This window comes from Elephantulus edwardii, unplaced genomic scaffold (assembly GCF_000299155.1).
Source record: "Elephantulus edwardii isolate Elephantulus edwardi_28Jun2011 unplaced genomic scaffold, EleEdw1.0 scaffold00186, whole genome shotgun sequence".
In the NCBI taxonomy this organism is placed as follows: Eukaryota; Metazoa; Chordata; class Mammalia; order Macroscelidea; family Macroscelididae; genus Elephantulus; species Elephantulus edwardii.
Window position 1 is genome coordinate 2,382,106 of NW_006399936.1, and position 11,403 is coordinate 2,393,508.

Here is an 11,403-nt window from a genome sequence, read left to right on the forward strand (position 1 = left end):
CCGGTGTCTCTGGAGCAACGGCTTCCCCTCGAACTTGGAGGACACCACCAGGACTCGGAAGCTGGACGCGCAACGGTTCAGAGTCGTGTCCTCCACCTCCTGTGGAGTAGAACAGGGTGGCAGGTGCCGAATCTGCTCCCCAGGAGCTCTTTTTCCTTCGTCTGGGGGCCCTGGGCCGCTCAACTCACCACGTGCTCCGCTTCCAGCTCCCGCTGCAGCTTCTCCCGGAGAAAATCAGCGCTGAGATCCATTGCTGCAGCCCGGAGTGGGCGGCAGCCCGGGGGACCGGAGCCCAGCAAGGACCCGGCCACACTGCTTCCGCCCTTACCGGCGCCACTTCCGTCGAGGAATCTACTTCCGCCCTTACTAAAAGGTCTGCAATAGACGCACTTCCGCTCTCAGGCAAGCCCATCTTTCAAACAGCCAAAGATTTCCGCCTTTATCAGCAGCTAGCCAATCAGACTCTGCTCAAGCAACCGCGAGTGGAGCCTTTGGATCTTTTGGATTGGGTCGTGTGAATGGGTTTGGACATCCTTGCTTCGTCCAGGCGAGGGGACATGGACGCCAATTGGTATGGCCTCTTGAGTGCGTCAGGATCGTTCCAAAGAACGTTTCCTGGGACTAGCGTCTCGCATTCTTAGCAACCTAACCGGGGCTTCCCCAGGGTCAAAGGCCACAGCAGTCAACCTCCAGCGACCGCCCAGGACCCATCAGTCCCGATGGGCCCCGCAGAGGGCACAGCAAGGCCAGGGCGCTTCTTCGGTGTCTACTTGCTCTATTGTCTGAACCCTCGGCATCGGGGCCGCGTCTACGTGGGCTTCACTGTCAACCCCGCCCGTCGGGTTCAACAGCATAACGGAGGCCGCAAGAAAGGCGGGGCCTGGCGGACCAGCGGGCGAGGGCCCTGGTGAGAGGGGGCGGGCTTTAATAGAGGAGGCGTGGCTGTGGGCGTGGTATGCGGGGCCTGGGCGGAGCGGGCTCCGTGAGGGGGCGGGGCTTAGGCGAGGAGGTGGGCTTCGTGGAATTAGACACGGGGCTTAGAGGGGATTGGTCAGAAAAATGCCTGTGGAAGGGTCAGAGGATTGAGGCTGTCAGGTGACAGGAGGCCCAATGACCAACTCTGGGGTTGGAATTGAGCCTAAATGGAACAGGACTGGGGAAAGCCTTGAGGGTGGCAGGTGCGAGGGGACACTGAAGTCCACTCCCCTCTCGAATAGTGTGGGAAAGGGGACAGGGCAGCACCATGGCTTGAGTAGGACTCGCCTTGACGCGCGGTGGGGCCACTCACAGCCCGCGTTTTCCTTCCCAGGGAAATGGTGCTCATCGTGCACGGCTTCCCATCTGCCGTGGCCGCCCTGCGGGTAAGAGAGGAGGCAGGGGCGGCGGGCGGGAGGGTGGGCGCGCCGGGCCCTGACTCACAGCCGCTCTCCCACCGCAGTTTGAATGGGCCTGGCAGCACCCGCACGCCTCGCGCCGCCTGGCACACGTGGGCCAGCGCGCGCGCAGCGAGGCCTCCTTCACCTTCCACCTGCGCGTGCTCGCGCACATGTTGCGCGCGCCACCCTGGCTGCGCCTCCCGCTCACCGTGCGCTGGCTGCGCCAGGACTTCCAGCAGGACCTCTGTCCGCCGCCGCCTCCACACGTGCCGCTGGCCTTTGGGCCGCCACCACAGTGTGGCCCCCGGCGGGGAGCCGCGCCCAATGGCGACACCAAGTCCAGCGATGTGGACACTGAGGCTCACTGTGCCCTGTGCACCGGAGCGTTCCAGGTGAGAGCCATCCCAGGCCTAATGACATAAGACCAAGCTGACCTGACGGAGCCACTTGCCCTTTGACCGCGGTGCCTCCACCTCTACAACAGAGATGATATATTAGCAGCTCCATGCCCCAACACCCAGCCTCACCCGTCTCAGGACCTTTGGCCTTGCCCATTACCTGGAAGGAGAGTCTTCCCTAGAATGCCACCTTCTCAGTGAGGTGCTTCTTAGCTCTGCATCTAACATTGCTACCTTCAAATATACTTCCTTTTATTTAAAAACAAAACACCAAGGTAATCACATAAAGAATTCACCAATAACCATTTAAGGTGTATACCAGGTGGATTGACAGTGTGACTGCTGCCATGGGCTCTTGTGTGTCAAGATGGCACAGGACAGAACTAGGTTCATATTTTTTTAAATTTTGTGTGTGTATGTGTGTGTGTGTGTGTGTGTGTGTACCGTCAAATCGGATCTGACTGGTACGGGAGGAGATTGCCCAACCTTCTCCAGCAGAGCCTCTGGTGGATTTGAGCAGCGTGCTGTTAGGGACCTCTCTAAAGTACTCAAGAGCAACAGTGTCTCTCTGGAGACTAAGGTCCCCCTGATACAGGCCATGCTCTTTGCAATCACTTGTTATGCATCAGAGAGTTGGACAATGACTAGGGAGGACAGAAGGAGAATTGACACCCTTGAGCTGTGGTGCTGGAGAAGAGTATTGAATGTACCATGGACGGCCAGGAAAACAGATTCATCTTGGAGAGGATTAAACCAGGCTACTCCTTGGAGGCAAAGATTCTAGGGCTTCATCTGACATACTTCGGACATGTTTTAAGGAGAGACAGGTCTTTGGAGAGGGACATCATGCTAGGCAGAGTGGAGGGAGAGCGCAGGAGGGGAAGACCCTCTATGAGGTGGACTGATTCAGTGACTGGGGTAATCAGGATGGGTGTGTCAGAGGCAATACGATTGGCACAGGATAGAGCAGGGTTTAGGGCTGTTGTACATAGGGTCACTGAGTCACAAACGACTCGATGGCACCTAACAACAACAACAGTCTAGAGAGCGCTCTGCTGGCATAGTGTTGAGTGAATTGTACCTCTAACCCTCAAGCGTGGAATTCGATACAGTCATAATACTGGGCAGCCGTCATCTCTTTCTCATCCCCATCACCCCTGAGGGAGCTGGCACCCATTAAGCAGTCATTCCATGTCCCTCTGCTCCTAGCAACCATTCATTTCCTTTTTGTCTCTGAATTTGCCTGGCCTGATTTAAGTCCATTGTGAGTTCACGGCAAACCCAAAGGTGGCTTTTGGCAGTTAGAATCCACCAGGCCCTCTGTGAGAGAAAGATTTTCTAGGCTTCAGATAAATCCTACTTTCCTTTCATCAGCTGATACATTCCTTACGGTTTTTACCATGAACACTTACTTTACATACCATAGTTCCACTTTTTTTTTTTAATCACCCTCTTCCACCCCTCATACTAAATTCCAGAAGGGGAGTTCATACCCACTGCTGGAGCAGAGCAAATATTTTTTTATAAATAGGAACTGAGAGGAAGGCCCTGGCTTCTACATCTCAATGCACAGAGGTTAAATCACACTTGCATTGAGTTTCTCTGATGGTGTGAGACCACTGAGCCCATGAGGAACTAACTGCAGGTCTGGCTACAGCAGCCAGGCTCCTACATAATCAAGTATGCATTTTAGCCTCAGTATCTTGGCTTCTTCCATCTCTACCTAAGATTCTGATAATAGTAGTACCTGTTTCATAGGGTGTTTTTATGTAAAGCCTTTTGGCAAGTGTATCGCCTATAGAAGTGCTTTGTGAATGTTAGCCGCCTCATCAGCGTCTTCTCTCTCACCTGCCTGTCAACTCTAACAGGATGAAGAAAGCCCCCTGTGCTGCCCCCATCCCGGCTGCCCTCTAAGAGCCCATGTGATCTGCCTGGCAGAAGAGTTCCTTCGAGAGGAGCCAGGGCAACTTTTGCCCCTAGAGGGCCAATGCCCCAGGTGAGTCCTACATTCCTGTACCAACCCAGTCTAGCTGTGGCAAGAGGGTGCCCAGTGCCCTAAGGCCAGGCCGGACTTGCTGAGTCCCAACCTTGGGACCCAGAGCCTGACTGGAGGCAGCATGTGATTCCCGACTCGGCATTTCCTTGGTAGCTGCCGGAACTCGCTGCTGTGGGGAGACCTTATCCGACTGTGCGGAATGGGAACCGAGGAGGATGAGGAAGACTGGGAGTTAGAAGAGGTGAGAGATGCCCCTGGCCCCAACTCTCCCACCAACTTAGCCATCTAGGCAGCCTCGAACCTGCTCTCTCTTCTCCACAGGAACACTGGACGGACATGCTGGAGAACTGACCCAGTGTCCCCAAACCCCGCTCCTTTTCTTTACCACATTGTGTTTTAATTATGTACAATAAAATGTCTTGAGTTAAGGATTGTTGTTTTTATATGCTGTTGAGTTGGAACCAACCCATAGCTGACCCTCCAGAGGGTTTTCAGACAGTAAGTCACATGGGAGGATAGTGCCCATCCACCCACAGAGTGGCTGGTGGATTCAGACTGCATGCCTTTTGGGATTGCAGCAAAGCTTTTTGTTTTAAAAACCCGGATTGTTTTATTAGTACCAGCAGGGTGGCCTCTGTGGGTGCTGGGTGGGCTAGATCAGGGTGTATTTGAGCATGAGGAGTCTACGGTGACTGAGGGGCTGGAGAGAAGGGGCTGCTGGGATTGGAGGCCAGGCTCCAGGATGCTTCAGGTTTGCTAGTGGACATGCTTGATGAAAGAGTCGTGGCAGGTCTGAGCAAGACCACTAACAAGATTAAGAAATTCTTGGAAATCTAGTTTCTTGTCAGAGTTTAGGTCCAGTTTCGTCATCATGCGGTCAGGGACACCAGGGTCCTTCTGGTTCTTTGTGAAGGCAGTCAGTTCTGTATCCATGAAGTTCAGGAACTCCCTCTTGGAGAGGGTACGGTGGTGACCATCCTGTCCAGTGTACTTCTGGAACACATCAGTCAATTCACTGCTTGGGGGGGGGGCGAGGGGGGAGGCCCGGCTAGTGACTTGCTATGTGGCAGCGGACCAGAGCACAGTGGCTGTGTGTAGATTGGGGCAGCGGGGAGTGTCTTACCATCAGAACTACCAAAATCATTCGGGAACAAGTTGCTTGTCTTTGTCTGCATGAGTCTCTGGTTGATTCAAACTCCTTGCCTTTCAGTCGGATGCATAACTCTTTACCACTAAAGCTTATTTCTCTATAGCTTCTACTTTTTCAACTTTTAAGATAAACTCTTCGTAGACTCACTCTGCATCCAGCTGTGGTCCCAGGCCCAGTGCTTTTTCTGTCTGCCAGAGAAACCATCCGGGCTGCTGTGAGCTCCTCAGCCTGTCTGAGGGGACGCTGCTGCCCAGGGACAAGTGCCAGAAACGGGGGGAGGAAGAATATAAACTCTGCATTCTAATACCTCCACTAAAGCCCTGGGATCCGAAGGAAAATATAAAACAAAGCAAAAGTCACCAAGCCCTGACCATCATCTCTCTTTGGGATGTTACCAGGACTTGGGAAGCTCTGTCTTTGCCTTTTTTCAGTAAGCTCTAAGCCCTTGCAGAACTCTGTCTCCTGTGACAGTGTCCCTAACATTATAGGATCCCTTCTGGTTTGCCATGGGTGAGTAGGGGTGAAGAGGAGGCAGAGAGCCCACCTGCCAACAGCACTGAGCTGAGTGGGGAGGAGGAGGGGACTGTGGGCCCACATGAGATCCCTTCTGACCCCTTCTCCTTTGTCCTAAGCCCCTGACCTCTGCTTTCTCCAGTGTGTGACTCTGCGGGATTTACGTGGAGTGGCACGTTGGAGGCGGCCTCTGGCTTCACCGGGAGGGAGGAGGATCTGTATGAACAGATGCAGCTCAAGGCTCACTCCTCTGGGGCAGAGGTCAAACCTGGCTTCCCTCTAATCTTCTCCCCACCAGCTCTGACACCTGCCCCTCCATGGCACTGTCTGTTCACTCTGACAAGTCATTGCAATGGCCACGCAGTCCTCACACACAGTCTTCATGAGGTTTATTAGAGAAGTTGTTGATCGCCTTCGAGTTGAGCACAACCCATAGCGACCCTATGAACAAAAGGCCTGAAGCTCCTCTACAACTATGGACATTTATCAAAGTTCATGTAGTTTCCAGAGGCATGTTGTTTAGGAAGTAGATGCCACTTCTGCTTCCAAACCTATCATAGAATGTTACTGGTTAAGCCACCTGCGATGTATAGCGACCCTAATACAGCAGCTCTGTCCTGAGCCAGTCTCACTAATTCTGACACACCAACCCCCATCGCCTCAGTCACTGTATCAATCCATCTCATCGGGGTCTCCTCCTGTGCTGTCGGTCCACCCTTCCGAGCATGATGTCCTTCTCCAAGGACTGATCTCTCCTGACTACGTGCCCAAAGTAAGTGAGGCGGAACTTCAAAATCCTAGCCTCCAAGGAGAGACTTGGTTTCACCCTCTCCAAGACAGACCCATTTGTTTTCTTGGCGGTCTATGATATGTTCAAGACCCTTCTCCAGCACCACAACTCTAAGGAATCTATACTTCTGTCATCTTTAATTATTGTCCAATTCTCTGAGGCATAACAAGTAATTGAGAATACCATGACCTGGATCAGGCGCACCTTTGTATTTAGACTGACATCATTGCTCTTCAGTATTCTGGAGAGATCCATGACAGATTTTCCCAATGCAATTTGTCTTTTGATCTCCTGACTGCTGGTGTTAAGAGTGTTGATTGTACCACGTTGTAATTCAGGATACTGTTCAATGATTCAGTTTTTCTATCAGGACAGCCTACTCTCAGCCCCCAGGCATTCCTCCTGCCAGGCACAGGCCGGCCTCTGCTCTGCTCAGGAAATGATGCAAAGTTCTTTAGTTCTGCCACTCAGAGCCCGGAGGCACTCCGCTCTGCAGCAGGCCTCCGGTCTAAGCAAGGATCCTCTGCTCTCTTCCTCTTGGGCCTGAACGCCCCACTGTTCCCTACTCTGCTGCTCTCCAGTGCGGGGACCCCAGGACTCCAAAACCCCAAAGGTCATGTTCTGCTTCTATTATCTTCCTGGTCGTGGTGGTCCACCAAACACCCCGGGAATGGATGGCAAGACTGACTTAAGGTCCTCCTTAGCATTCTGCACACCTTACTTACATGCGCCCACCTCTACAATGCAGCCATCAATCTTAGCTGCGTGATCAGAACACTAGCCAGTCCACTTGGGCCACAGCCCTCATGGCAGAGTCAGTAAGCAGCTGTGCTAATTCAAATTCACTTTGGCAGTTCGAACCCACCAGTGGCTCCTCAAGAGAAAGATGGGAGATATCCTCCCATGCAATTTAGTCTCAGAAACCCAGGAGAGGGTCAGCTCTGAGCTGGTAAAGGGAGAGATCTAGCCATGTGGTTAAGAAAAAGACTAGAACTGGAAGGGCTCTATAGTGTCGTTCACTGCACCGCCCCTTGGGAAACGGCCTTTACTCAACTCCACCCACTGCTACTGCCTCTGGACTTTAAACACGTGAAAACAGAAGCAAGGAGGGTGTGCTCCGCCCCCCTTGTGGAGCCCTGGGAGTCTCCAGCCCCCTATCTCTTGCCTCCCAGGGAACCCCTTTCAAGCCCAGAAGCAAAGCACCTTCTGGGGGCCACTTATTCCTCCACCACCAATAAGTGAGGCAGGATCCCCCTCATTTTAAGGATGACAAGGGTATGGAGCTGGGGCTTACTCCGGACTCTGAAAACCCAGCCTTCTTCCTTGTTCCTGTGCTGCTCTCCTGTGCTCTGAACGCCTCACTCGGTGCAAACCCCATCATTCTGGACCAGCCCTGCAGTCAGGACCTGCAATTCCTGGAAAAGTTTAGGCTTCTTGGGGCATCTTGGCAACTACCTGCTGGGAATTCTCGGTGTGTAGCCCAAAGGTCCTGTCCCTGTGTTTTTGCAGAAGTATCCCTCCTTCTCTCTCCTACCTCTTCCCTTGACTGAGTCAATCCAAAAAAATCTCTTAGCCTTGTGGGAACAGAGTCCCGGGGCAGTTCTGCAGCCAGGATTAGAGCATATGACAAAAAAAAAAAAAGAACAAAAAACAAAAACCCTCCACCATTCCAGCACCAACTGGGCCCTTCTGCCTTAGTTTCACTCTTGATGACCTTTCGGTTCAATCTGTCCAGCAGCCTAATGGTCCCCGGGTCCCCCCACCCCAAACTCCACCCTTTCCTGCTGGGAGGACTGCCAAATCCCAGCTGTAACTGGCTCCAGGTCCCTCCCACTATGGATTTATAAAACATTCTGCTTGGGGAGCAGTTCTGCTCTCACGCTGCACCTACTTAAGCCGCTGCACACAGAGACGGTCACAGGCCAGGATCCCAGGGCATCAGGTGAGGACTGGGCTGGGGCACTCAGCTAGCAGGATCTCAGGGTGCAGGGGACCACTCTGCTCCTGCCTTCAGTGGTCCCCACCTTCTTCCAGGACTGCCCTATCTCAACACTGTCACTCTGCTGCCCTATTCTGCTGAGTGGAGTGTTCCTCCACTTACCAAGCTCGCTCTCCCCAACTGTCTGTGCTCATCCCAGAGCAGAGGTCACGGGCCTGACCTGTGGGAAGGGTTCCATCCCTGGGGGGCCCAGGAGCTTACAAGCTGTAGCAGGAAGTAAGTAGTAAGAGGAAGAAAACTGGCTTGTGAGTGAGGACGGTAGGTGCGGGGTAGTTGTTTTCTTCCAGGCACTTTGGAAGCAGAGTTTAGGCTCCGTTTATAAAAAACCTAGCTGCTCCCAAACCCAGAAACCCACTCCCATGCCATCCAGTCAATTCCAGCCCCTAGTGACCTTCTCGGGCAGAAGAGAACCCTTGCTAGGGGTTTCAACACTGTTATCTTCATGGAAGCAGGCTGCCTCAACTTCCTCCCAGCTGCTTCAGCCAAGGGCTTAACCACTGCACCTCCAGGACACCTTGTCATCATTCCCCCCTCCCCCAGAGGCACTTAGCTGTGGGGCCTGGGCATCTAGACTGCTCTGCAGGTGTGAGAAATGTGCAGCCAGGACTGTATCCAGGGGGCTGGAGTCAGAGCAGCTGGGCCCCTTGCTATCTCTGTGCACTTGGCCGCCTCCCTCAAGAATGCAGCACGAGGCACTGTTTGTTGTGTTACTCTCTAGGGAAGTGGGCCACACACTCGGCAGCATGGAGCTGGTCCAGGACACCTCCCGCCCACCCCTGAAGTACGTGAAGGGGATTCCGCTTATCAAGTACTTCGCAGAGGCGCTGGGGCCACTGGAGAACTTCCAAGCCTGGCCCGATGACCTGCTTATCAGCACCTACCCCAAATCTGGTAGGTGCTCCGGGTCCTCCCTATCCACCTAGCTGTCACCTCCACCTTGGGCCAGCAGACCGACTCGTTCTACCTCTGCAGGCACCACCTGGGTGAGCGAGATCCTGGACATGATCTACCAGGGTGGCGATATGAAAAAGTGTCAAAGGGCCCCCATCTTCATACGTGTGCCCTTCCTTGAGTTCAAGGCCCCAGGGCTCCCCACAGGTATGTAGGTGGGTGTTAGACAAGGTGCTGGAGATGGGGGGCCAGTGCTTCAATTCACTGGGCCTTTCGCTGCCTACGGTTTAGGTGTTGAGACTCTGAAGGATACACCCGCCCCCCGGCTCCTCAAGACGCACTTGCCTCTGGCCCTGATCCCCCAGGACCTGCTGGATCAGAAGGTTAAGGTGAGTCGCAGAGGAGCCAGGGAAGGGGACTGCTGCTGAGACCACTCCAGCCCTGCTCCTCTGGGATCCCCACTTCTCCGAGCCTTGTCTTATCTTAAGCAGGGAGCCATCTGCCTCAGGCTTGGGTTGGGACTAGAACCACGGAAGGGAGAGCCTTCCTGACAGACTTGAGAGCAGAGCAGGGGGCGGATCACAGGTCAGGGAGAGGACAGAGGAGGTACTTCGTGCTCCAACTCTGGGTAAAGGGGTGCTGACTGGGATGAGGTCCCCATCTCATGTTCCCAAGGTGCCAGGGCTTTAACTTCAGATTGTAGCGTGGCACTGCACTCAGACAAGTCAGCCACCATCTAAATGTCAGTTTTCTCCTTTGCCAAATCGACAGGACTGTGGCAGGGATGCTAAAGGGTGGCGGGAGGCCCTGGTGGGGTGGATGGTAATGGTGCTGGGCTGTCTACCCATCCAGGTGATCTATGTGGCCCGCAACGCCAAGGATGTGGTTGTTTCCTATTACCACTTCTACCAGATGGCCAAGGTGCACCCTGAACCCGGCACGTGGGATAGCTTCCTCGAGAAGTTCATGGCTGGGGAAGGTGGGTTTTTACCGTGGAAGGAGGGGACTTGGGGCAGGAAACTGAGGGGCAGCAAACTGAAGTGAGCCACCTTTCCCCAGTGTCCTATGGGTCCTGGTACCAGCACGTGCAGGAGTGGTGGGAGCTGAGTCACACTCACCCTGTTCTCTACCTCTTCTACGAGGACATGAAGGAGGTGAGACTGCCTGCTTCCTTCCATCCCAGACTCTGGGGGGGGGCAGGAGCCACATGGAGACTGGCCAAGCCCTTCTAGGGCCCACTCTTCTGTGATGGCCCTTAGACCCCACATTCAAATCTTCCTCGTCCAGGACTTAGCTGACCCCATCCCTTCTGGGCCGGGCTTCATACACCTGTTATCTCCCAGCACCTGAGTGGGTGGCAGGCTCTGTCATCGATCAATTACCCACTGCTGTGTGTCAAATGCCAGGCCAGGTCTCGCGGGCCACAGATCTGAGGGGACTTCCCGGCCTCAGCTCTAAGTTACTGAACATGGTAACTGCAAGATCAGGGCAGAAGGCAACATCTTCTGCCCCAGGAAACAAGCAGAGGCCATTCGCTGCCCCTGAGAGGTTGCTCCTTGGGCGTGGCCAGACCTCCGGGAATTAAAGAGGGGGATCATTCGGCAAGCAATCCAAACTCCCACTGAAGAGCTTTCTGCTGCTCCAGGACCCCAAGAGGGAGATTAAGAAGATCTTGAAGTTTGTGGGGCGCTCCCTGCCTGAGGATATCATAGATCAGATTGTCCAGCGCACATCTTTCAAGGAAATGAAGAAGAACCCCATGGCTAACTACAGTACTGTGCCCACCGAGATCATGGACCACGACATTTCCGCCTTCATGAGGAAAGGTGAGCACAGGCCTGGGGGTGGTCTGCCCAGGAAGTGGGGTGGAGCCCGCAGGCGAAGCAGACCGGGGCCTCCTCTGCGGTCAGGACCTCAGGCTCCCCTCCTTCTCTCCTCAGGCATCACGGGCGACTGGAAAACCACCTTCACCGTGGCCCAGAACGAGCGCTTTGACGCGCACTATGCTGAGAAGATGGCAGGCTCAAAGCTCAGTTTCCGTTTACAGCTGTGAGTGGCAGTGCTCTGGTGCGAGCGGTTCAAGAACAGGCCTGGTGTGGCCTCAAGAATAAAGTCTGATTTGTGTTAAAATGGAGAGCCTCTGTTGGAAGCAAAAAGAAAATCTGAGCTAGAAGAGTAAGTGCCCACTGGGGCCAATAAGCTGTCTCCCTGCAGCCACCAGCTCCTCAGTTTGCCCTATTGGACAGGGGAAGAGGGTCTGAAGATGAAAAACCCCAGAGACGGATGAGGA

The 11,403-nt window shown here is 54.1% G+C and overlaps 3 protein-coding genes across 3 annotated transcripts; 2 read left to right on the forward strand and 1 right to left on the reverse strand.

Annotated features, from left to right (window-relative positions):
• Positions 1-412, reverse strand: BOLA2B (bolA family member 2B; the record flags this gene model as incomplete). The annotated part of the gene is given in 3 exon segments (XM_006903587.1): positions 1-99; positions 189-316; positions 319-412. Coding segments are annotated over 3 exon segments (321 nt in total), but the record flags the coding sequence as incomplete, so codon positions are not given.
• A 307-nt stretch (positions 413-719) lies between these two features.
• On the forward strand, positions 720-4,121 carry SLX1A (SLX1 structure-specific endonuclease subunit homolog A (S. cerevisiae)). The gene is made up of 6 exons (XM_006896621.1): positions 720-907; positions 1,310-1,361; positions 1,439-1,768; positions 3,643-3,770; positions 3,924-4,011; positions 4,092-4,121. The coding sequence occupies exons 1-6, from the start codon at positions 720-722 to the stop codon at positions 4,119-4,121; spliced, it is 816 nt and encodes a 271-aa protein (XP_006896683.1).
• Positions 4,122-8,965: 4,844 nt separating this feature from the next.
• On the forward strand, positions 8,966-11,166 carry SULT1A1 (sulfotransferase family, cytosolic, 1A, phenol-preferring, member 1). The gene is made up of 7 exons (XM_006896555.1): positions 8,966-9,113; positions 9,195-9,320; positions 9,405-9,502; positions 9,966-10,092; positions 10,173-10,267; positions 10,759-10,939; positions 11,054-11,166. Exons 1-7 carry the CDS (start codon positions 8,966-8,968, stop codon positions 11,164-11,166), a joined length of 888 nt encoding a protein of 295 aa, XP_006896617.1.
• The last annotated feature ends 237 nt before the right edge of the window (positions 11,167-11,403 follow it).

What these genes read in the sequence shown, in the direction of transcription:
- SLX1A (XM_006896621.1), top strand. Translation starts at nt 720, where the DNA reads ATGGGCCCCGCAGAGGGCACAGCAAGGCCAGGGCGCTTCTTCGGTGTC. An exon ending in CTGCCGTGGCCGCCCTGCGG is followed by an intron (nt 1,362 to 1,438) that starts GTAAGAGAGGAG and finishes CTCCCACCGCAG; the next exon opens with TTTGAATGGGCCTGGCAGCA. An exon ending in TGTGCACCGGAGCGTTCCAG is followed by an intron (nt 1,769 to 3,642) that starts GTGAGAGCCATC and finishes CAACTCTAACAG; the next exon opens with GATGAAGAAAGCCCCCTGTG.
- SULT1A1 (XM_006896555.1), top strand. Translation starts at nt 8,966, where the DNA reads ATGGAGCTGGTCCAGGACACCTCCCGCCCACCCCTGAAGTACGTGAAG. An exon ending in TGCTGGATCAGAAGGTTAAG is followed by an intron (nt 9,503 to 9,965) that starts GTGAGTCGCAGA and finishes CTACCCATCCAG; the next exon opens with GTGATCTATGTGGCCCGCAA. An exon ending in TTCCGCCTTCATGAGGAAAG is followed by an intron (nt 10,940 to 11,053) that starts GTGAGCACAGGC and finishes TTCTCTCCTCAG; the next exon opens with GCATCACGGGCGACTGGAAA.